This window comes from Rhincodon typus, chromosome 9 (assembly GCF_021869965.1).
Source record: "Rhincodon typus isolate 14 chromosome 9, sRhiTyp1.1, whole genome shotgun sequence".
In the NCBI taxonomy this organism is placed as follows: Eukaryota; Metazoa; Chordata; class Chondrichthyes; order Orectolobiformes; family Rhincodontidae; genus Rhincodon; species Rhincodon typus.
In genome coordinates, this window is record NC_063340.1 from 66,694,960 (window position 1) to 66,721,336 (window position 26,377).

Sequence of the window (26,377 nt, forward strand, 5' to 3'; positions counted from 1 at the left end):
TGAAAACGTTTTATGAAATGATGAAAAATGTTTAATGTTGCATGCTGAAAGTAAACAGTAGTTTTATTGATGTGCAATTTGCTCACAGATCAATGGTTAAGTTCTTATTATTTCATTAATATTTCATTAAGTGGTTGTTTGTTCTTTTGTGCACTACATTAATTGAATATATATTGATTAATACATTTTTGGAACATCTTTTAAATTTGTTTTAATAGTTCAGCAATTCTTATAAAGTATGTCCAATGTATTCAAATAACATGCTTTCTGTGAAATATAGCACCTGTCTTTGAATTCTGCCTTAGTGTGAACTGGATTGCTTGTTTTGTATTCCAGTACAAGTCCTTCACCAGAACTAGTTATTACTGAAGCTGTTTGAACTTTATTTCCAATTTTATTAATGTCGGTACTGAGTCTCACATTTGCTTCCTTGGGAAGATATGAAACTTTGCTTGCCAGGTTTACTTCTGAAGCATTACCAAAATTTAGTACAATCAAAAAGACTGAATTCAAACCGTCGAGTTCTCTCACATATGCAAATATGTCTGTATCGTTCCATATGTAACACATCCATCCTCTATGAATGGACAGTGCATTCTGGCGAAGAAAGCTCAGTTCACGGAACAAGGTCAAGGTAGAGTTTTGTTGATCCTTTTCAACCTGTCAAGATATTACACAGAAAATGATGAACTTCAGGAACATAAATCAGTAAAATTAAAAATACACACAAGTTGCAAGTCCAAAGAAAACCAAATAGGTTTAAAATATCTAGATAAAGAATGAGTTATTGTTTAAGTTGCTCTTTTCCCCATTCTGATTATTGATCTAAACCTGAACCTTTGCATGTAAATTGTTAAAACTCCACAAATACAAGTTTAGCTTTTTGTAACTACTTGATCTGTTTTTGTACGAATAATTCTGAAAATTCTCTCTCACTTACTTCAACATTTACTGTAACATAATTTGGGTTGACAGGAAGCCAGGTTTTGTTTGCTGTACTGAAGCCAGCATTATCACTGCTATCCCATTGCATGGGTGAGCGCTGTGGATCTCGATTTGCTGTCTGGAACAAAATTGGAAGAAACTTAAGCCATTTGAAAAAGTTATTCAACTTTTTAAAATTTCATCTTCTGTAAAAATATTTATGCATAGAGTTTTCATATTACATAATAAATGTAAAATAAATTAAATAATAAACGTATTATTTGCCTATACATTTCCTATATATTTGCTGTTTGAGCCTATGGAATGGTAAAATGTTTTGTTCCATGTTCATATGAGGAATACTGTTAGTGACAATTTTCAGGTAGTCTAAGAACCGGAAAAGCTTAGTGCAATATGAATTTAAATGCAAATTTTAGATGTAATTTTAAATTTTAATCTTGCTACAACTTAAAATCAACAAGCTGATCATAGGACTACCAAGTAAATTACTTAATTTTGGTGTCTCTTCTTTCAATGTCGGAATATGTGAATATACCCAATATCTCTATTTTTTTTTAGCTAAGTTCATCCCTGCCACTAATTTTTAGAGGGTGCTATATTAGGGGGCGTTTGTAGCTAGCCACAGGTTTTTGTTTGGCATGAGGACAGATTGAGCAGCCCCTTGTATCATCAGTGTTGTTTTTTTTACTGCCAAGCCTCATAAACACTGATGTGATGGACAGATTTTTGAGAGGTGGGTACAAAAAAATGAATGGAGACTACCCAAATTTATTTCATGTAGACCTGGTAATCATCAAGTATGTAATTTTATTTCGGCAATCTAAACCAGATTTGAGCCCAGATTCCAGGTGTGGAATGTTAGCCTCCTAAAAGTTATAAAAACTTAATGTAATAAAATACTTACTGGATCAAATTTCCCAAAAGGATCTTGAATCTCATCTTCAGATGCAATAATATTCTCCATTCCTAATTCTTCTCCGTAATAAATAGTAGGAGTTCCAGGAAGAGTCAGCAGAAGCATATTAATGACGTTAACGTACATTGCACCAACATGAGATGCAATGCGAGAATTGTCATGATTTCCTACCTAAAAGGTAAGAAAATGGGCACACATAGCAACTAATTATGTTACAATGAATAATTTTAACATTGGATTACAATATCCAGTGGGTTATGTTAACAAACCAGTTCTTTTTGCACATATTGTTACAAAGCTGACGTTGACCCCCCCTCCCTCTGAGAACTAAAACCAAAACACCCAAAGAGGAGCACCTTGCCCTATAATCTGTAAAAGGAGTGTGAAAAATGGTGTAACCTGCCTTTCATTAACTTCTAGTGGTTAAATAAAATAAATTCCTGACACTCACTTTAAAATCAACAAGTAACATTTTATTTATCTGACTCTAACAGTAAACAAGTTACCTATTAACAAACCAAATAAATCCCTCTAACTACTAACTATTCCTGAATAAAGCAAGATTCTAATGGTATGCTGTTGGAATAAATACAAGTTCCACTTACATGAAATAAAAATAGAATTTAGTCTCTCAAAATTACAGCCAGGTTACGTATCTTCCAGAATGTTCTGTGCCTTCTCTGACAATTCTTCTACCAGGAATGCCATCTCTGTTGATTCTTCTGTCAGGAATATTAACTATTTGTGCTGTGGTCCTGTTGTTATTCAGATGGTGCTTTCTCTAAAACATAGAGGAGGCTGTGAGAGCCAGCGATTCTCTCAAGAGCTGACTGCTGTCAGCTCTGGCGGATGGCAGTTAGCTCTCTGGGTTTTGTCCAACTGCCTCCTTTTATAACCCTTGATAACATATCAATATTTGTTACAATAGGATTGGTCCTTTGTTGTCAAAAACATCAGATTTAAATTTAATTGGTTTTTGGTATCTAAGTGCCTGGTTCAAATTGATTGGCTAAATTCAAAACTTGTTGTATTGGTAAAAACTGTTGCTTGGCCTGCTAACTGTACAGGCTTTTGATACAATTGTTTCAATTTGGGTGCTCTCTGTGTACTTGCAAACTTTCAAGCTGCTGCTCACAGGCATCTATTTTAAATCTCTAAGCATAGAAAAAGCACATCATCTTTTAAAGGGACTATGCAACACTTTCCCCCTAGCATTTTACAAACACCAAATCTGAACTTCCTGCCTTCCAATCCACAAGCACTATTCCCAACTTCACAACAATATACTTTGCAATGTATGCATTCCCATACACACATTACCTAGGTTTGTTTGATTTAACCTGAAACCAAGAAAAATTTCCTTATTTGCTTCAAAATAAGTTTTGAATTTCCCTAACAAGTCATCTTTGCAGCTTATTACAAATGATTGCTGAAAGGGATTATCTCTACTGGAGGTTTCTGTTCCCTGCAACATAGGACAAAATGACAACTCTTTTCACTAGATTTAGGAGCAAAAGAGAATTTTGGATTTAAATTTAACCTGCTGTGCTATCACATTCCACAAGGTCGGAGTATATTTAAGTTGAACAAGATAACAACTGAATTGAATATACTCACAGTGCCAGTTACCCGTGAAATTTAAGGTCATATTCATTAGCCATTTGCTATAAAGTTTAAGTAAATACATACCACCCAGTTTGGCCATTTTCCTGCAGGCATATTGCGCATCCAATAATCTACAATTTTAAATACTCCATTTCCTGACATCTCTTTATAGAGATCAATAAGATAGAAGTTAAAGGGAAAGTTAGCTTCTTGTTGTATAGGTGTTCCATAGTACATCATAGTCTTATAAATCTCTTCATTGTCATAGGATTCAGTCATTAGAAATCTGCAAAGATAAAATGATTAAGAATCTATTCTATAGTCTGACAAGCAATCAATAAATGTGTCTTAATCATGATATAGTAGTGCAATCTATATCTTGCAAATAAGTTCAAAATTTTGCATGTGTGAGGATAAACATTGCTTTTGTTGGCCTATGTCAGTATTTATCATTTTCTGAAGATGAGGAAGTAAACATGTTGCAACCAGCGAGCTGAAATACAATAAAAAGGAATGCTTCAGTGTTTAAAAGAACCTATATATTTGGCAGGTGTAGATGTATTCCAGGACCTAGGAAATTAAGGCTAATATGAAGGATTGATTTTCTTTACTGAATACAAGAAAATTAGAATAAAAGTCAAACAAGATGAACAGCGCAAAAACAAATGCTGTGGCGAGATGTGTCCCTGACTTCACATTTGATAGTACAAAAACAATGATAACAGAGGCTTGTAGGTAGATAAATATACCTGACGCTTCTACCTGAATTGCATTTCAGAAAGTGCAGACTACAAGTTAGATTTTCTTGCTTTTTTCTAAGACATCATTGAAGAAAGCAAAGGGGTTAATTTAAACCCACGCAAAGGGAAATACAGCAGCTGAAGGGAAGTGAGGACTGTTGGATTGAGCCAAAATGTCTTTTCATACAATGTCAATTGTATTTAAACAACTCTGAGGTGTCTTGAGGATTTCTTAGAGGATGGTGGAGGATATTTGAACGCAGTGTTTTCCTTACCTGTATCTGCTAGGTTCTCTACTAAACTCTTCCAAAATGTGTTGCCAGCCACGGACAATATCATGCATGCCCACTTGTGTGGCTGTGTAATCATGATAGAGCTCATCATATGATGTAATAGTATTCTTGAAGAATAAATAAAGAAAATCTAATTAGTACAACTAATGAGTGCTTGATATTGACGAATAATATCAAAAGATTCTTAATTGTGGAGAGCATTACACCTGAGACTGAAATGTCCTCATCTGACTGTCATACACTTTGGAAAATAATGCAGCTAGAAAGGAGATAGGTGCTTGCCAAATATCAGTATTCATATACCCATCCAGATGCCTTTTAAATGTTGTTAATTATACCAGCCTCACCACATCCTCTGGTAGCTCATCCATACATGCACCACCCTCTGCGTGATAAAGGTGCCCCTTAGGTCCCTTTTAAATTTTTCTCTGTGGCCTCATTACAGGAAAGATGTGGAAGCGTTGGAAAAGATGCAGAGGAGATTTACCAGGCTGTTGCCTGCATTGGAGGGAAGGTCTTATGAGGAAAGGTTGAGAGAGCTAGGGCTTTTCTCTTTAGAACAACGAAGGATGAGAGGTGACTTGATAGAGTTGTACAAAATGATCAGAGGTATAGATAGAGTGGACAGCCAGAGACTTTTTCCTAGGGTGGAGGTAGCTATTACAAGGGGGCATTGTTTTAAAGTGAGTGGAGGTAGATATAGGGGAGACGTCAGAGGTAGGTTCTTTACTCAGAGAGTGGTCGGGGCGTGGAATGCATTGCCAGAGAGGGTAGTGGAGTCGGCCTCATTAGGGGCATTTAAGCGGCTGTTAGATAGGCATATGGATGATTGTATAAGGTAGGGGTGGTGGTTAGATAGGTTTAGGGTAAAACGGCACAACGTCATGGGCCAAAGGGCCTGTTCTGTGCTGTACTGTTCTATGTTCTATGTTCTAACTGCTAAGCATGATGTCTTGAATCTGAAATTTGGGAAGGGTGATTTGTGTAACCCTTCCTTCTCCATGCTCTCCTTACAGTTGCTATTTTGTGTGTCCTATCTGCTTTTTCGCCATCATCCTTTAACTAGAAATATCCATGTTGAAGGCAAAGATATGTTGCTGAAATACATTTGCTAGTTGTTGACACTACAGTCCTAATAGCCTCTATATTTTCAATCAAACTGTTCAGGCATGTTATGACTCTTCTGTGGCAGTTGAGCCTCTAACCTGGATCTTGTGACCCAAAGATAGGGCCCCTGAACTGCAACACAAGAGGCCTTCATAAATTTAAATTTTGCCCACTGCTATGGTGAGATTTGAAGTCAAGTTCCCAGAGCATTAGCCTAGGACTGTGAATTACTTGACTAGGGACATTACCATTACACCACTGTCGCCGCTCATAAAAGTCATTTTTAGTCAAAATGTTCAGCCATGGTATGAAAAACCTCTGGCACCAGTGGGACTTGAACCTAGAGTTTCTGGGCTAGTTGTAGGGATACTTCCACTGTTCCATGAGAGCATTAGCCGCAATATTAATTGTATCAATTGAGGTTAAGTGAATACAAGTGGACAACAATGTTTGGATAGTTAACCTTATTGTATATAAAGAGATACTTAATGACAGACAGGTTCACTTTTATCAAGAGATATATATCGGTTAATGTCTCACTGCAAATAAAGCTATTTTGAGTAAAGATTGGCTTTGGTTTATTTATTTATCAAAAACTGTCTGGAACGTAGCTCTCTATGCAGCAATTCACAACATTCACAAGTTAAAGAACTGCAAATGCTGCAGCAAATAACAGATAACAACCCTTTGCATATAATTGAAAATTGTAATTATCTGAACATGACCCATGGATCCTTCCATCTAGAACCAACCCATTTTTTAAGTTTGTGTAAGTTCTCAATTTTGGCAACATTTTTGAACATTTTTAATTACGGAGTGTAATATCTACATTTATTGTTTGTCATCTTTCCATCATTACCAGAACTGAATGAGTCCTCCAATTCATGTACCATAAAAAGTGCCAAAGGAGATTACTAATTTTACGTAAGATGTCATGTTGCTCACCGGATGCTGCGTTAAGTTGACTTGAGGTTCATTTCTTAAGCTTTCAGCTTCTAGAAGATACTTGACTGCATCCACTCTGAAACCATCAACCCCCTTCTTCAGCCAAAATCGTAATACATTCTTGAAAAAAATAGAAAAATTCAAATTAACATACACATGTATCACATTTTTAATGAAAATCCTAAATTAAAATATGCAAATTGCACACAACAGCAAATACAGCACTGTGAGTTACATAGCCAAAGCTAAACCAAGAGGGCAACAGTTGATTACAGCAAAGCTGACCTAAAGAGTTTATCATGTGAAAAAGTATCAACTGTGTTTAAATATCTCTCCAGTGCTTGAACATATAAAAACAGGGCTAACACTCTAGAACAGTAATGAGTAAGCACTATTAGAGGGGACATTGTTGAGATGAGATTTTAGGCAAGGCTCCATCTGCCTGTTAAGGATGATATAAAAGATCTGAATGACACCATTTTGTACAAGGTCAGAAGAAATATACCCAGTGCCTTGGACATTCATGAGACAGCATCAAAAAAGCAGGCTATCTAGTCATAGTACATTGTAATATTTCAATTGCATGTTCATTAAAAACTGTTGGCAAAGATTACAGATGTTAATCTGTGCTGCCAATTCAATCAAAATGGCAGAAATATTGTGTGCACTCATGATATCCCATTGGGAATCCAAGTTCATAGCTCCAAAATGTCTCTCTCAATGATTTCTAAATAAGTTTAAATCTCCAAAGTAACATACCAATGGTTCATTTGGTAATTTCCTTGTTCAGTCTGGGAGTGAGGCACTCAGACAAAGTAGTTCCCAGATCCAATGTATATGACTTACAAGTATGAGGCATTGTCATGTCATTTAGATATAGTTTATGAACTTAGTTATGGAGGAAAATTAGGCATAAAAATATTGACAAGTTGTGACACAATTGACCCTTGCTCCATATTCCACTCCTATGTGTCAGAATACACTTTGAATATTAGCTATGAATGAAAATCCATGTAGACAGTAGCCATGGATAACAGCATATCTTGCAGCTGTGTAATTTTGATTATTCTGTTGGATTGTATTGTGTTAAAAGTAAGACGTAATGCTGATTTCTGTAACATCTCCCACAGGTGTCTTTATTTTCTAATGCAGGGAGGAGGATACAATGGGTTAGCATACATTTTTCATACTGATATTAAAATAATGAAGAAACCTTAAATTTGTGCTGATAATTTATGTGGCTAACAACATAATTTGAGTTAAACCATGAGACAAACCAAAAGCTACCTACTTTCATTTCTTCTTGCACATCAACATTTCTGTAATTCAAATCTGGTTGTTCCTTCAAGAACTGATGTAAGTAACATTGTCCTCGAACCTCATCAAACTGCCAGGCAGAGTATCCAAATAAACTAACCTGAAAAAAACAGACAGTTACTAATGTCCTGACTGGAATATCAATTGTAGACTGACACATGATAATTCATTGCAACATCCTTTAAAGAATTAGGTCACTCGGCCCAACCAGTCTGTATTAGTGATTACTTTAAACTCAAACAATAGTTCAAATACCATTTGTCTGCTTCATTTCAATAAGCTTTTACCTCTTTCCTTTAACTAATCATCAACTATATTATACTTAAAAGTTGGGCATGGGACTGAATTTTCATCACAAAGCGGGAGACAGGAACCAGGTCTGTTTTTGTGTGCGAAATCCACCTCTGATAAGAAAATAATTAAGATTCATATTTTTGGGTGTGAGCTCTAAATTGATGTGGAATGGGTTTTCTGATCACCAGTGCTAATAAGGGTGGTTATGGGGTGGTCAAATGAAAAGTAGGTCTCCTTTCGACACTCAGCACCAAAGGTAAATGGGTGTTATTTGACCGAGGGAGAGATCTGATTATTACAATTAAGTTTTACAATTTATCACAGAGAATTGAGATGTCTCAAGGAAGTCAAAAGCCTGGCATCTGGGGCAGGGAAGATCACATTCCTGGAGAGGAGGAAGGTCTGTAAGAGTCAAGATATTTTTAATTTTTTGGGACTATAGACTGAGATGGACTATTTTTACTGGAATGCCAAGAAAGGTTTTTGTAACATGGAAATCAAGTGTTGCATATTTGTAGAATCATAAAATTGCTACAGCGTGCAAGTAGACCATTTGGCCCATCAGGTAAACACAGATCCTCTGACGAGCATCCCACCCAGACCCACCCTCCTACCCTATCTCTATAACCTTGCATTTCCCATGGTTAATCCACCTCACCTACACATCCCTGGACACTATGGGCAATTTAGCATGATCAATCCATCTACACATCTTCAGACTGTGGAAGGAAACTGGACAACTCACAGGAAACCCAGAGAGGAGAAGAATGTGCAAACTCCACGCAGACGGTCACCCAACGGTAGTATCAAACCTGCTTGTCTGGCGCTGTGAGGCAGCAGTGCTAACCAAAGTGCCACTGTACCTTGTTGGCAGTTCAGTACAATGTTGTGTTTTGGAAGCAGTAAAAGGAAGAATTTGAGAAAGAATGGCACAAAGAATCCTTCAATTTAAGGAAATTGTGTCTAGCAACAGTTGGCTGACCTGCCAAAAGCAGCAGAAATCTCTCTCTGCCTCTCTCTCTCTCTTTCTCTCTCAGAAAAGACAGAAAAACCAGGAAAGTAAGTTCACCTCATCAACCATCAAATTGGAAGACAACCATTACATTACAGAACACAGTGTTTCACCAACATGAAAAACAAAACACTTTACACATTGTGATCTGGACTTCTGAAGTTCAGAACTTTTTTCACCCTGTATGTATTATTTTCCATCCTAGTATGAGTGTTACACTGTTTATCTTAATCGTGATTGAATGTATTGGTTTTAGGGTTTTAAAGGATATAGTTTAAGTTGCCTAAACTACAAATCCTTTCTTTTCACTGCTCTTGTTAAAAATTGTGTTACAATAAAGTGTTGTATTTTCTGTTCCTGAAGAAACCTACAGTGATTTGTTTTCTGAGTAGCAGTCAATCAGGCAAATTGGTCATTTTGGTGGTCCCCTTGGAATTTTATACATTTTACATTTTGTGATAGCTTGCAGAATAGCAGAGCATGATTGTTGGTGTACTCCTCCAGGCTAAGTTCTGACAGGTGCACTTTAAGGAGAGGACTCCACAAGACTAGTTTGCCATGCAGCAGTGCACCTCTCTGTTCAGTTTTATACCCCTCTGCTTCCAATTCCACCTCACTTACCTCGTACTCCAGTTCCTCTCCCAATGAGTTGCCTCCTACCAGGACCTCATCAAGGTCCACAGTTTTCTGCAGGGCCATGTTATGTAGAGCACAACAGACCACTAGTCACTGAGATTGTATTGTAAGGGTATTGGGGGGCATCACGGGACTAGTTTAGCACAGAAATTGCATTTGTAAAAGCCTGAAGCTTGCATTATTTTCCTGCTGAACAGGCAGTATTAGTAGTACCACTTCATTCCCTCCGTCTGGTGCTTCCACAGAGGCATCAGTAGCCATTTCTTCAAAGCTTCATCCATTGGACCATGGGGGTCAGAATGAGAATCTGAGACAGCCTCGTCTGACAAAGGATGTAAGAACCATGACAGTGCCCAAAAAAGCGAGTGCACACATGGATGAATCTCTTATTATAATCCCAGACATTCTGGTAGTGGAAGCCCTTTCTGTAAAGAAAGAATCTCACTCATTGCTACGCATTTTGATAGACAGGTGAGTTCAATTCCTGATGCTCTGCATTGATGGAAATGAGATCCAACACCCTCAATCTTTGAAAGGCTCTAACATTAAATTAACATGTTGCCCAGCTGTGGCAAATGGGACATCAGTGACCAGTGTGATGCAGCTATGTTCATCGCTTTTTGAGATATTACTAAAATCTACAGGTGACCTTTGCCAGAAGTATAAATTGAAGAGATTCAATGCTAAGAGAATTTAACAGTCATTGCAAGGGTTTGATAACCACTACTATGATGTGTGAGGTCTTTGTTGGTGAGGGCACAGATTTGTATTGCCCATTTGTCAATAGATTCAGAGACTCCTATGGCACTGGTTCACCTTAGTCCTTAAGTAGCCCCATCTTCACTGCTCTATCTTATGTTGAGAGTATGGCCTCCTTTGTCTTCCTACCACTTCATTCATACTTACATTCCTTCATACTAGGCAATAACCCAGGCAGTGAATCTATGGTGCACTTTTTATTTGCCTCAATGTTCTTGCTGCTTTGTGAAGTTCAGGTATACAAGCAGAACTCCAACTGTGGTCTTACAATCACTTTATATATAAATTCATCACCAAGCCTCAATTTTTACACTTCACAACTCTCGCCAGAAAATCTAGTATTTGAATAGCTCTTTATGGCAACAACACAATGAAGTGTCGTTTTTAATGTTTGTGAAACTGAACCTCAAAGCTTCTGTTCCAAATCAGAAAGCTTGTTTCCATTCAAAGTGCAATTATATTTTCAAAAGGAATGTAACAACAGTGATAACTTAATAAATGAACTGGTTACCGTTGGCATTAAAATCATAAAACTCCAACTTATTCTCACTATTTTTCCAGTGAATACTACTGGTCACAGGAAAAGAATAGGAGATAAGAAAATTGGTAATAAAATAGAACTAACATGTCTTGCTTTATTAAGGAGTTAGAAATTACACAAAAGGTAATTTAATTGACATTATTACCCAGTTGTTGGGGTTGGTGGTTTTGTTCAGTTCATGTTTACAGTCGACCCAGATATAGTAATTAGTGTATTTTCCTGTTCGATTCCGGCTAAGCTGAAACCAGCGGTGTTTGTCACTAGTATGATTTGGAATGAAATCCATGATCAATTTCAAACCTTTTAAAAAGTATATAGAAAGCATTTCAATGAAGTTAATTCTTTCAAAGTTAATCAAATTGAATATTATCATAATTACTCACCATGTAAAAACTAGAATGCAGGAAGACCACTTGGACCCTGGTTCAGAACAAGATCTTTCAATGTCAATAGAATGATTTCCCTGCCTTTGCGTTCATCTTAAGACAGGAAAATTACATTTTGATAATGGATGCTAGTGAATTAGTTCTTCAAATACATACATTTGCCATTGGCATTAGAGTTTTACCAATAGTTGGCTTCCTATGTATTCATAAAACATTACCTCCATTCGCAGAATGCTTTATTCACTTGAACCAGTGAATAATATCCAGCTCTGCAGTTAACCTAGGAATGTCCCTTTCCCAAACAAATGTTGTGTTTATATGAAGTATTTTGAGTTGTTTAAGAGAATGTAAAACCTTGGTTATTACATATACAACACTAGTGGTGGAAATAACATGAGCTGTTAAGATAAGAGGAACAGTAGAATTAAAGACATTTACAGCATTCAGATCAGAGTGACTCTAGCATATCTTTGCTACAATAAGGTAAAACAGATTCTGTTGTCCTGCTCATCACAGACTCCTCAAACAGAGGAGCTGACTTTCACTATTTATAGTAATTCAAATTAAAAGAACTCTTTTAAATTTCCACTTAGGCTTCTCTGCTCTAGCAGAAGTAGTCTCCAGCTTTCTCTTATAGGTGAGAGGACAAAGTATGAAGCTGCATTAACACAATATTAAAGCAACCTGTCTTTGTCTTCTGTATGACATAATGATGCCACTATCATAAATAACCGATGTGATGATATGGCATTATTCTCCATATCAACACAATAAATTGCATTTTAATCTGCTAATAACCCACAATAATATTTAAACAATTCACTGATTAAGTTCTTCATTAAAAACAACAATCTAACATAGGAACATTACAAATGACTCCAAATAATTGTATATGTAAAATTGTACCTTAATGTATAATTTAAAACATATTAATTTGTTGTTGTGTTTTGGTTTAAATTACATAATAACTAAATTGGAGAGGCAAAGCATTTCTAACTCCAGTTATAAACATTTCATTAATGGATATGTATACAGGCAGTCTCCAGGTTGCAAAGAACAAAGAACAGTACAGCACATAAACAGGCTCTTTGGCCCAGTAAGCCCATACTGACTCATGATGCTTTTCTAAATCAAAAGCCCTTTGCCTCCCTGCTGCCTGTAACTTTCTAGTCCCTACCTATTCATATATCAGTCGAGATGCCTCTTAAACATTGCTATTGTTTCTATTTGCACCCTATCCACTGGTGGTGCCTTCAAGACATTTACCACCATCTGTGTAAAATACTTCTCACATCTCCTTTAAACTTACACCTTTTACCTTAAACCTATGTCCACTGTTAATTAATGTCTCTACCTGGGAAAAAGACTCCGAATATTTGTTTTATCCATGCCTCTCATAATTTTGTAAACTTCCACCAGGTTGCCCCTCAACCTTCGATGTTCAAGTGAAAACAAATCAACTTTGTCCAATCTCTCCTCGTAGCTAACACCCTCTTAACCAGGTAACATCTTAGTAACCCATTCTGTACACTTTTCGAAGCCTCCACATCATTCTGGTGGTGTGGCAACCGGAACTGTACACAATATTCCAAAAGTGACCTAACTAAAGTTCTATAGCAACATGATTTGCCAATTTTTATGCTCCATGTCCCAACCAATGAAGGCAAGTATGCCATATGCCTTCTTGACCACATTATCCACATGTGTTGTCACTTTCAGGGAACTGCGAACCTGTACACCTATATTCCTCTGTATGTTGATGCTACTAAGAGTTCTGCCATTTACCGTAAACATCTGTCCTGCATTACATCTTCCAATATGCATCATCTCGCATTTATCCAGATTAAACTCCATCTGCCATTTTTCCACTCAAATCCCCAGCCCATCTATGTCCTGCTGTATCCTTTGGCAATCCTCCTCACTATCCGCAGCTCCCTCAGTCTTTGTGTCATTCACAAACTTACTAATTAGGCCATCTGCATTCTCCTCCAAATTATGTATGTATATTACAAACAACAGAGGTCCCAGCACTGATCTTTGTGGAACATCATTGGTCACAGATCTCCAGTTCACTGCTATTCTCTGTCTTCTAGGCCTAAGCCAGTTGTGTATCCATCTTATCAGCTCACTGTGAATCCCATGTGTTACATCTTTTGTATTGGCCTGCTATGAGGGACCTTGTCAAAGGTCTTGCTAATGTCCAAATAGACAATATCTGAAATAAAGCTTTCACTAAAAGTGTTGATTTAGACTCTGTTTTAAAACATTTATCTTCTTGCATATAGCAAGTGAATATCTGACTTTGCATGTCAAGTGTAGCAAGATTGAACTTGACATTCAAAGCACTTTCCCAAACATTTTTTAAGTTTGTGTTATTACATAAAACATACAGTATACGAATAGACCAATCAGCACAACTGCTTAATATTTCTTATGCTTCTCACAAGTATTCTCAAACATTACGTCATCTAATCCTGTTGGCCTAACATTCTATCCCTTTAATGCTCATGTACTTATTAGCTTCCCTTTAAAGATATCAAGAGGGAGATTTCTCCATTTGGCATTTCCATTGTGTTCAGCGATTTTTTTTTCTAGCAGGAAAATTCTGTGTGTGAGAGGGTTCTGTTCTGTGGTCCATTCACAAGTCAGTTTGTATGCAAGTTGGAACAGTTGTTTGTATCAGGTCTTTAAAATTACATCCTGTATGAGATCACAGTCATAAGTACATATTTTCATAAGTCAGACATTCATAAATCAGGGACGCCTTCTAATTTTTTTTTATTCTGATGTAAAATGTCACTTACATTTATGGTTTGCATACTCTGTGGTTCATAAATTATGGACTTGCCTCCTATCTTGACTTTGTGTGATAGCTAGTTGGAAGTTCATTTCATATCTCTCCTGATTTTTATTTGCATTGACTTCATAGAATCACAGACATTTAAAGCACAGAAGGAAGATTTTCGGCCCAGTGTGTCCTTGCCAACTTTCAAGTATGTATTCAGCCCAATCCCACTTTTCAGTTCAGCCTGTAGCCTTGTAGGTTAAAGCACTTCAAGTGCTACCACCTTTTTTTGTTTGGCTGTGAGTTCCAGTTTCCCACCATCTTTCAAATGAAAAAAAATTCCCCTTAAATCCTCTCTAAACTTTTCTCTTCATATCCTAAATCCAGGGTTATGAACTCCTCAAGCAAGCAGAATAGAGCAATTCAGTTGATACAGTGCTAGATTTTATGTGTTCCTGCCAAGTGTATTTTCAGCAGGGTGTGAACAAAAAATAGGGCAGAGGTACCCAGTCCACATCTTCCAATCCATTCCCTATCAAACTCTATAATATGAGGTGGAATGATAGATACCAAAATTGGCAGTTCATCCATATTTAACTAGATAATTAAGGGTTAACTAAGCTTAACTGACCCCAATATTGCCCTACCATACTATAACGTAGTTGGCTTGGGAAGGAGTGGGCAGTCCATTTCTTTTTAAAGGGTGGGAATGAGCAGGGGTACTTTCTTTGGAAAGCTCCTTGTGTACATCAGGGACACATTCTTCTCCCTCTGAAGAAAGCACTATCCCACTCCACTTCCCTCCTCTTTTCTGAATTTTAAAATCTCCCAACCCCCCTTCAGCCTGTACTTGCTTGTAGTCCTTTCAAAGTTCACTCGGCACTGCTGATTCTATTGGAGTTGTCTACTAATAAGATTGGTCAGTAGCACCAGAAGGTGGCACTTCCACTAGCTGCGAAATCACATTCTGCACTAATTTAGCTTGCCCACCCTGAGTCATGGCTGCAGGTGCCCTGCTACTTATCAGTCTATCACCTGGTAGCCAGTACCTTTATAGAGTGTGAGCAGTCTACTAGCCCCTCCATGAAACTCTGCCCTTCATAACTTTATGCACTCATTAAGGTTTCCTTTAACAAACTGGGAAAGATTTCAACTAAGCCTGGGATTTATCCACTTTCAAAGATGTTAAACCCTCAAATAATTCCTCTCACACAATGTTAATTTTATCTAATATTGTATTTCATGATTTCCGTCATCATTGTAATGTCTATACCATCTCCCTCTTGCATGATAACAGGCACAAAGGCACATTAATATCTTTACCAAAGTCCACCACCTCCGCAAATATATTACCTTTATACCTAATAGGCCATGGCTTTTCAGAGTGGGGTTTGCAACCTCAGATAGGCATCGCAAATTGAAAGTTTGGGATTATGAATTTCAAGGCAACATTAGTTGCTATGGAGCTATTAATATTTATAATTCAACTGGTCCATTGCTCTTTTTAAACTGATTATTCTTTTAACATTTTGAGAAAAGCAAACATATCAATCCATACCTTCATAACATTAAAAACTTAAACCAAAGAATGGACTCCACACATAACCCCATATAGACAGACATGACCAATGCTTTCCCTGCTATGTGGAGAACAATTTACAGTCAGATCATTGGAGACTTGTCATTTGTGTTTTGCAATCTATAGAAACTAGTCAAACTGGTATTACAACATAATAGCAACCGAAAAATAAACCTCAACTATTTCAATGTGATCCCACCTCTGTCATGGACAGCTTCTAAGAGGTTGTCAAACTCTTCCATTGTTCCAAAAATTGGATCGATTTCTTCAAAATCTTCCACATCATACCCAAAATCTTTCATTGGAGACTTGTACACTGGACTTAACCAGATAGCTTTAATGTTTAAATAAACAAAGTAATCCAATTTTTCTTTAATGCCTGGTGGAAACAAATAAAAGATATTTTAATATGCTTCTTTCTTTTACATTAGATGCAGAATTAAGATTAAAACTCCCAAAAATGTAATTATGATGATACGTATATCAGTTATTGGTGAAAAAAGAAACATTTGTTGAAGAGATAGTGGGAACTGCCGATGCTGGAGAATCTGAGATAACAAGGTGTAGAGCTGGATGAACACAGCAGGCCAAGCAGCATCAGAGGAGCAGGAAAGCTGACATTTCGGGCCTAGACCCTTCTTCAGAAATGGGGGAGGGGAAGGGGATTCTGAAATAAATAGGGAGAAAGGGGGAGGCAGATAGAAGATGGATAAAGGAGAAGATAGGTGGAGAGGAGGCAGACAGGTCAAGGAGGTGGGGTTGGAGCCAGTAAAGGTGAGTGTAGGTGGGGAGTTAGGGAGGGGATAGGTCGGTCCAGGGAGGACGGACAGGTCAAGGGGGCTGGATGAGGCTAGTAGGGAGGAGATGGGGGTGGGGCTTGAGGTGGGAGGAGTGGATAGGTGGGAGGACAGGTTAGGGAGGTGGGTACGAGCTGGGCTGATTTTAGGATGCAGTCGGCGGAGGGGAGATTTTGAAGCTTGTGAAGTCCACATTGATACCATTGGGCTGCAGTGTTCCCAAGCGAAATATGAGATGCTGTTCCTGCAACCTTCGGGTGGCATCGTTGTGGCACTGCAGGAGGCCCAGGATGGACATGTCGTTCAGGGAGTGGGAGGGGGAGTTGAAATGGTTCGCGACTGGGAGGTGCAGTTGTTTGTTGCGAATCGATTGTAGGTGTTCCACAAAGCTGTCCCCAAGCCTCCGTTTGGTTTCCCCGATGTAGAGTAGGCCACATCGGGAACAATGGATACAGTATACTACATTAGCAGATGTGCAGGTGAACATCTGTTTGATGTGAAAGGTCTTCTTAGGACCTGGGATGGGGGTGAGGGGGGAGGTGTAGGGGCAGGTGTAGCACTTCCTGCGGTTGCATGGAAAAGTGTTGGTGGTGGTGGGGCTGGTGGGGAGTGTGGAGCGGACAAGGGAGTCACGGAGAGAGTGATCCCTCCGGAAAGCAGATAAGGTTGGGAGGGAAAAATGTCTTTGGTAGTGGGATCGGATTGCAGATGGCGGAAGTGTCAGAGGATGATGCGTTGGATCCAGCGGTTGGTGGAGTGGTACGTAAGGATGAGGGGGAATCTGTTTTGGTTGCTATTGCGGGGAGGGGGCGTGAGGGATGAGTTGCGGGAAATGTGAGAGACACGGTCAAGGGCGTTTTCGACCATTTGTTGAAGCTTTGACACATTTGTCGAAGCATTTTGCTTTACCCTGAAGAAGGGTCTAGGCCCGAAACGTCAGCCTTCCTTGCTCCTCTGATGCTGCTTGGCCTGCTGTGTTCACAGCTCTACACCTTGTTATCTCAATGTGTCTACATGTTCTTTCTGTCTTTGAGGCCCTCTTTATTAACTTATGTACCTTCCACCATGTACAAATGCATTCACTGTAAACCTGGTAGCAAATTCTAAATTGGCAAATAGTCTAATTCTTCACACACTCAGAGCAAATGTTGTCCAATCACAAAATCACATGAAATGTTGGACACTGTGTTTTGAATTTTGTAAGCACAGGCATAATTAGTATGGTCAGCACTTTGTCTGCTGTGATATGTTGCTTCATACGATTCACAAACAGAAGGAATTTGTACAAACACTGTCTGTTTCAACTAAATAAAATAGGTGACAGCCATTCTCTTTTCCTTCTAAGTGATAGATTTTTAAAGTTATAAACTTGCTCACAATGCTCTCAAAATTTCAGTATCAAATATTTCAAGGTGAGAGAATTATGATCTGTTAAAATAACTGTCTCTGCAGAGATAGTAAGAACTGCCGATGCAGGAGTCAGAGATAACACAATGTGGAGCTGAAGGAACACAGCAGGCCAGGCAGCATCAGAGGAGCAGGAGAGCTAACATTTCGGATCAGGATCCTTCTTCAGAAAAGTCTCTGCAGAGTTGTTAAGGATTTTGATTTGATAATGGTATAGAACTACACCAGATTAAAAGCCTCTTTTTCTACAGTTTAATATTTGTGTTGGCATGTATTCACTATGTGTAAACAAAAACTGAAATAATTGACTTGCCATTTGTTCCCCATCTTATCCTCTCATAATAAAACTGCACAAACCCGATGTTGTTGGCATCAACAGCCAGTTTAAATGGCTTTGTATAATTTGATGGTACAGCAGTCAGGACAGTTTTCAAGTTGTCAAAGTCCCTCTTATATTCCTTTGTCAATTCAAATTTCTTGTTTCTTAAATCTAATCCTTCATCCAATAAAGGGTCATGCTGTCTCCACATTAAAGCTCCCTGCTCAGCTGGCACAACTATAACCAGTTTCAGTATTCACTCATTTACCCTTTTCTTTAATGTTAATATTTTTTCCTGTAAGCTTTAAACAAGCTGCAGCCTTAGCTTACTTGCTTCTTAACATATGTTATTTAAAGTCTTCAAATTCATGTCTTCAAAAGCTTCTGTTTCTCAAGCTTTTCACCTGACCAACTCAGTTTTCTCCCTAGTCCTGCCCTGACTGTTCTGAGGACTGCTAAACTAACAGTAACTCTGTTTCTATACTCTTTTATTTCTCTGAATGAACTTACCTTTCTAAATGATCTTGTTTCTATTTCTGTCTCCCTGCATCATTGGACACCTTTTGAAAGGATCCAGCATAGTGCTGAAGTTTGGAACAAATCTTTGATAAAGTTCATTTATACTTAATTCCTACAAAATTTCTTGTTTTGTCTTAGGTATGGAAAACTCCAAGATAATCCTTATTGTTGTTTCTCTAGTTACTACGTGGCCTTGTCACAAGGTGTGGCCCAAATAAGCCACTTTTGCTTTGGCAAATTTACTTATGGCCTAATTTATGACCAAAATAACTTTCTGTAACAGATAAACAATTTGTTTAAGTGTTGGAAATGCTTCCAGGTTTGGCTGAACACAACCAAATCACTAACATATGCAATGCAATTGAATAAGGCTTTGATGACCTTGTTGGTTTATCTTTGAAAAGTCATTGGTGCATTTTTCATTCCAAACAATGTGACTTGACATTGGTAAAGTCCATCCAGGATTGTAACAACTGGTATTTCTTTGGCTGTGTCATCAAAGGTACTTGATAATATCCCTGTGTTTGTCAAAGCTTCTTGATGCAATCTTCCAGTTGTGGAATCAGACATGAATCTGCCTTTGTTACCATGCTGACTTTGCAATAATCTCTATACAGTTATTGTGATCCATCATGTTTAGACCCTACTACAATAGGTGACTTCCTGCTACTGTGACTTGGTTTAATAATATCATTGTGCATTTTAAACTTGATCTCTTCTCTCACTTGGCCTAACATCCATTGATTGAGTCTGAAAGAAAGTTGTTTCATGATTGACATGCTCTACATGGACATAATTTATGGCCAAAGTTGTTTTCCTTTGCCTACTTACACAAGTCAATTTATGAGTCTTTGATAGCTTTTGTATCTCGATAATTTTTTGAAAAATTGTGTAATATTGCATTTAACTTGTCAAGCACCTCCATTATCCAATCTAGTTACTGGAGAGTGAAATTTAGAATTTTCAGTTTCCGATTTATTTTCAAACCATTCTGATGCTTTTATTTCATAGTGGAACAGTTTGGCAAGGGTCTTGGCAAATTCAGGAGCACAAGTCTTTAGATGAAGCTGCCAATGTGCTTTTAACAAAAGAACATAAACGTTTATCACATGAAAGCAAAAAACAACAAAAAACATGTTTTATTACACAAGAAATATTTGAAGTGGTGTCACTACAAATATCAGAAAGAAAGATTCAACTCTCTTTATCCCTTCCGGACACCCTATCCTTCGTCCAGTAAAGGGTCATGCTGTTTCCATGTTAAAGCTCCTTGCTCAGCTAGCACAATTATAACCAGTTTCAGCATTTACTAATTACTGTTTTCTTTAATGTTAATATGTTTTCCTATAAGCCTTAAACAAGCTGCAGCCTTAGCTTACTTGCTTCTTAACATGTGTTATTTAAACTAATTACTTCAACGGCCTTCTGTTTCTCGAGCTTTTTGCTTGAGCAACTCAGATTTCTCCCTTGTCCTGCCCTGACTGTTCCAAGGACTGCTAAACTAACAGTACCTCTGTTTCCATACTCCTTCATTTCTGTGAATGAACTTGCCTTTCTAAATGAACTTCTTTCTTTTTCTGTCTCCCTACATCATTGGACACCTTTTTATTAGGCAATAGCCCAATTTTCTTTCTCTCTTCCACTCTTTTTCTTGATGCACTAAAGTATCAGTGGGCACCACAGTGGGTCAATGGGGAACACTGCTGCATCACAGCACTAGGGACCCAAGTTTGATTCCAGCCTTGGACCACTGTCTGTGTGGAGTTTGCACATTCGCAAAGTATCTACGTGCGTTTCCTCTGGGGGCTCCATTTCCCTTCCACAGTACAAAGATGTGCCATTACGTGGATTGGCCATGCCAAATTGCCCATAGTGCCCAGGAATGTGCAGGATAGGTGGATTAGCCACGGTAAATGCTGGTTATGGGGATAGGTTAAGGAGCTAGGTCTGGGTGGGATGCTCCTTGGAGGGTTGGTGTTGTCTCGATGGGCTGAATGTCCTCTTTCCACACAATGGGGATGCTCTGATTCTATCCACTTCAAAGGTTTTAAAGATTGCATCTAAATGCATGCAAATGAAACTAATCTCCAGAAACTCCGCATCATTCACAGGACAACTCTAAAATGAAACTCAAAACCACGTTTTCCCCTCCACACAATATAGAAACACAAATCAAACTTAAAACTAAAACATCATTCTTCCATTTTCGAACTCAAGTTCCTAAAGAATTATACTATGAAAGTTCATCAGAATGTGAATAGATAATGAGCTGAGAACACAAAGAATGTGGGAAAACCTGACCCACACCTAAGTGGATCCCTTCCTATTTTTGTGCCCACCTACATATTTTATTCAATAAAATGAACATCCCTCGCTTCATGTCCACAGTCAGATTTGCTTTCTTTGCGAAATGTATAATGCTGTAACTAAATATTTATGACATATGTAACTGACATCATTGAATAGAATGATTCTGCATCCAGACCTAAAATGTCAGAAAGGGTTATGCTGCTTCCATGTTAAAGCTCCTTGCTCAGCTAGCACAATTATAACCAGTTTCAGCATTTACTAATTACTCTTTTCTTTAATGTTAATATGTTTTCCTATAAGCCTCAGAAGTACTCCCCTCAATGAGGAAATTCTGAATACACAACTACTGTTGATTCATTGAATTATTAAATACAACCCTATTGTGTGCAACAATTACGAGACAAAATATTCATTCTACTGGTGTAGTGTCTTTCAAGATGAATAATCTCCTAAGAAGTGAGACAAAAGCTGGTTCAGAGAGTGTAAAGAGAGTAGGAGTAAAGGTAAGATTATCACAGTTGGCAAGATACAGCAATGTCCAGTAGGTTACATCTATGACTGCTTCTATTCACCCCGTAGATTTTTTAAAAACAGGATGGAAGAGAACAGCATTAAATTTTCAGGAGATAGTAAAATAGGTGAACAGTTCTGAAGACTAACGAATCTGTAACAGGGTATTGATAAGGTTGTGGAAGAAACCAGAAAAAAATTAAGATGATGAGTGGATCCCATTGATTTTTCTTTGTTAATATGATTGTTTTCCTCGTCTAAAAAAGGCTAGGTGCATCATAAAGTGTCAAACATCAACCCAGGATGTGTAATGAACATACCACCCTTTCACAAAGACAGGCTTTTGAACATGGACAAGCTACATGGTGAGGAAGCCATTTTGTCTTGTACTTTATAGATTCAGTAAGAAGCCACTGAGGCACATAGTTCCATCAGAAAGCCTCAAAACTCACCATGGTTTGCGTGTTGAATGAATGTCCTGAGGAAATAATGGATGTGGGCATAGTTACAACGTTTAAAAGACACTTGGATAAATACTTGAATAGGAAAGGTTTGGAGGAATATGGGCCAGGAGCAGGCAGGTTGAACTAGTTGACTTTGGGATTATGCTTGTCATGGACTGGTTGGACCGAAGGGTCTGTTTCCATGCTGCATGACTCTATGACTAAGTTAACTAAGCACATTAGATAAATAAACACCAATACCTTGGAATTAGATACAGAAACACCCCACCAACTTGTTCTAAACTTTATTTTACCTGAGAACCAATCTTCTGGAAATGTTATTATCAGAAGCCTTGCAGCTAACTGAAAATTATTTGTTATATAGGCATTCAATCCAATGAAAGCATCAACTCATCTACTAAGCTACAGGCCTGCCACAAAAAGGCTGGTTATTCTTGAAACATTCCAGTCCTTCTGGTGTAGGTTTACTAGGCATACAGGAAAAAGACAATAGCATCTTATGAGTGCTTCACCACCACATCTGTCATCCCCTGTTATCGTCTTCATTGTTCACTCAAGTTTCTTCATATAGTTAAGTTAAACGGCTACTAATGGTTAACTTTGCATTTGTGGCACAAATGTGGCACTGTGCCAGTGAAAGAAACTGTAGCTTTATGACTATTATTTATATAGCTGAATTTTAAAGCCTCTACCCCATGCAAAAAGGGCAATAGGATACCAAAAATCACAGGGCAAGACTGACTATACTCCTTACTTTGATAATGCTGCTGGTGCCAGTGTCCTGTGATTCACAGCTTAGGGAGTCTGGGTAACCTCTGAAGCAAACAAAGGAGTATCAATGATATTCCAACCGGAATGTTCCAACACAATTAGCACATGAATGCAACTTGTGAGTACCAATGTGGTGTGAGGCTAATTTGCAATCCTTTGTGGTGAAGGCCAGAACTGGCATTCAGGATTGGTACTTAAAGAGGCAAACAGCTGTACGGAAGATTCATCAGTGTGTTTGCTGATGCTGAATTTCAATTCTGTGGAAGCCTTTGCATCCTGAATTGCGATTACAATGCTGAGGGATTTTTTTTTGGCAATTATGAACATAATTCAATCTTTGCCTTGAGGAAGGTTGAGTAAGAAGAGGAAGAATGGAATTCATTCCTTAAACTTAATTGTTGAGTTTTGGATAGGGTCAGGACAAACTGGTCTAGGCACTAGCATGCAAAATATGGGCACTGCTTCGGCAGCTATTGTAGGAGCAGGCATGCTACCATCTTAATGCAACTCATCATACAACCAGAACTGAAGTAGACCATTCAGCCCTTGACACATTCAGTAATATCATGGCTGAGTTTTTCATGTTTCAAATTCCACATTCCCAACAACACCTTTGATTCAGTTACCTAATATACATCTATCTACCTCTGCCTTAAAAATTTAAGATCCTGTTTCCAATGGCTTCTGAGACAAAGTTCCAAAGTTGCACAACCGTCTGAGAGAAAAAAAAAACATCGTCTCTGCTCTGAAAGAGTAACTTCTGTTTTTTTTTAAACGGTGCTTCCTAGTACTGGATTCACCCACAAAACGAAACATTTTTTCTTGTCCACCTTTCAGGTCAAGACCGTTCAGCATCTTATACACTTCAATCACATCATCACCTCACTTTTCTAAACTCAAATGGAAACAAATCTAGTCTGTCCTACCTTTCTTCATAAATCAATCCACTCATTCCAGGTATCAATCCAGTAAATCTCCTCTGAACTGCCTCCGATGCATTTATATTCTTTCTTAAATAAAGAGACCAAAGCTGTACACTATATCTGCTGTTTTTCTTCTAGAATTATTGTTACTTACCATTCAGATCTCCAATACCATTCCCATCAGAGTCTTTGAAGGATCTTGGGTAGATCTGGTAGATTGGGCTGGCTTGCCACCAGTCCAAACACTTGGGCGACAAGGCAATGATGGTGATAGTGCAGGCTACCAGAGCAAGTGTGGCTGCCAGGATGAGCCAGAAAATAATTTCTCTTGGCAGCCTGTAACGTAATTGATTAGAATAGCACATTAAGACCTCTTTTGGCATTCCCGCGTAGGGTCCAGCTTCATCATACATGCTCAGTTGGTCTTCCTTGTCACAATGTATATTCAAAGTATTATCAGGCTCCTCTTTAGGTTTAGTGCCTTCACTGAATTCACTTATTCTGCAAGATCTTCTTTCTTGGCTTTCATCTTCTTCAAAAGCTCGGTTGGTATTACCTTTTTCCTCTCTCAGATCCGTATTCTCAAGATTGGTTTGATTTGTGTCAAAAGACATCTTAAATGCCTTGCTTTGCAATCACACTTTTTATTTGTGTAGCTACAACTCTGAACTGGTTGGTGAAAATATTGTATTTTATGCAGTCTCATCTGGTACCTTTGGACTTCAGACTCTTACCAGCATTTAACAGGTGATAGTGTAAGCAGGCCAAAAATCATTAACTATGTGAAAAAGATATGTTTTTGCCAAGCATACAAATACTATTCTCCATTTCTCAATACAATCGAAAACTTAAAATTTCAGAACAATCCACATATGATTCTAATTTTTTTATAGAAATGCAAATATGTTTCAAAACTAAATTTCTTTCAAAGGTTAAAAAAAACTTTAAGTGCACTTAATTATACTTAATTTACTTCCTTAATCTGCTCTATTTTAAACCTGAGTGAACACCAAACTGGCAATATAACGTTCTTGACCTTGGAAGTTCAAAGCACAGTCATTGTATTACCAACTTCCTCTTTTGGTTTAGTCCTATCACAGGATTCACTACAATCTCATCTATAAAGATTGTACAGTCCACCTTACCTCTGCAACTGGTATGACTTCTGGTAATAAGATAAACACAAACTGTGCTGAAAATCCAGGTAAAGCTAGCAAAAATCCATGGCCAATGGACAAATTGAGCCATTGAACTGTTCCTGCCTCTCTCTGGACAATTGTTAATTTCTGCATCACCTCTTTGTACATTGTTCTACACCACTAAATAATTCAGGAAATTAGAAGAAAAATACATTTTGCAAGATTTCCAACAGTATGCGCAAGGAGCAACAAACAAGAACAATGTATTGTTTGTAGAACAATGTAGAAAAGAATATTGTTATTATACGCTGGTGCATATGCAAGTTGTTTTAAAATCTTTGCCAAATAATTTGTATTTCCCTTGGTTCCTGCACTAACAGAGTGGCCAGTGAATCTTTAGAGGAGTGACTTACACTAAAAGTACCTACGTCTGTATCCAGATGGGGCAGGAATGGTGGAGATGGGTGAGGGGTGCAATTAGACAGCGAACTTTCATATGTTCATTTTGTTCAATACGTTTCTACTTCCTTATCTTGTATTCATGCTTCGTTCAAACTATCATGTTAGTAATTTGGGTAATTTTAACAACTGCTGAAGTGGAAATTATATTATCAGAACCACTCATGTCAGCAATTCTGCAATATAAAGAGGCTATAAATTTTCTGCGTGACATGTGAGATACTGAACAGAAATTAAAGTACAATTGCCTGGTTACCAAGAGCTAAAGAAATAACAAACAACCAAATTGTCTTAAAATATACACACACACCAATAAAATATTATAGAAATGTTTTAAATATCCTTAAACAGTCTGTAAGTCAAGAAGTAAACAATGAATTCTGCATTATTTTGGGAAATTAAAATATTTATGACTCATGAAAGATGAAATTTGATAGCCCCTGGAAGCAGGCAATTAAATTGCTCCCATTTGAAGTAGTGCAGGCAAAGTACAAGCCTTGTGTCTCTTGTTATTTTAACTAATTTCAGCATGTAGCTAGTGTTAATCATACTGTTCATTGCTTGAGTCTATCAGAAGAAGGCCAACATAGTGAGTGGTTAATACCAATTATATCTAGCCTGAGTCTCTTAAAGAGGGAATGCAGGTGCCGGCAGTCATGCATAACAGTGACTCTGATCTGTGAAACATTGAACAATGTCATGAAAAAGAAAGAACAGGTTTCAGATTTTTCAGATGCTGTATTTGAGGCATTGTTTGAGGAGGTAAGAAGAGAAGAGATATCCTGCATCAGGGCCACATATTTGGAAGCCAGTGGGAACAAATCTTCATCGTGGTCATTGCCAGGAGTCAAACCCTTTGGACGTTGATGCTGTTATCCATCCTCAAATGCTCCTTTTTT

General features: G+C 37.9%; 1 protein-coding gene across 1 annotated transcript; it reads right to left on the reverse strand.

Annotated features, from left to right (window-relative positions):
• Positions 1 to 20: 20 nt before the first annotated feature.
• Positions 21 to 24,535, reverse strand: slc3a1 (solute carrier family 3 member 1). The gene is made up of 10 exons (XM_020514751.2): positions 24,035 to 24,535; positions 16,060 to 16,239; positions 11,256 to 11,410; positions 7,843 to 7,968; positions 6,552 to 6,671; positions 4,482 to 4,606; positions 3,551 to 3,752; positions 1,850 to 2,032; positions 941 to 1,063; positions 21 to 660 (listed from the first exon to the last, which is right to left on the reverse strand). Exons 1-10 carry the CDS (start codon positions 24,492 to 24,494, stop codon positions 220 to 222), a joined length of 2,115 nt encoding a protein of 704 aa, XP_020370340.1. The 5' UTR covers positions 24,495 to 24,535; the 3' UTR covers positions 21 to 219.
• Positions 24,536 to 26,377: the final 1,842 nt, after the last annotated feature.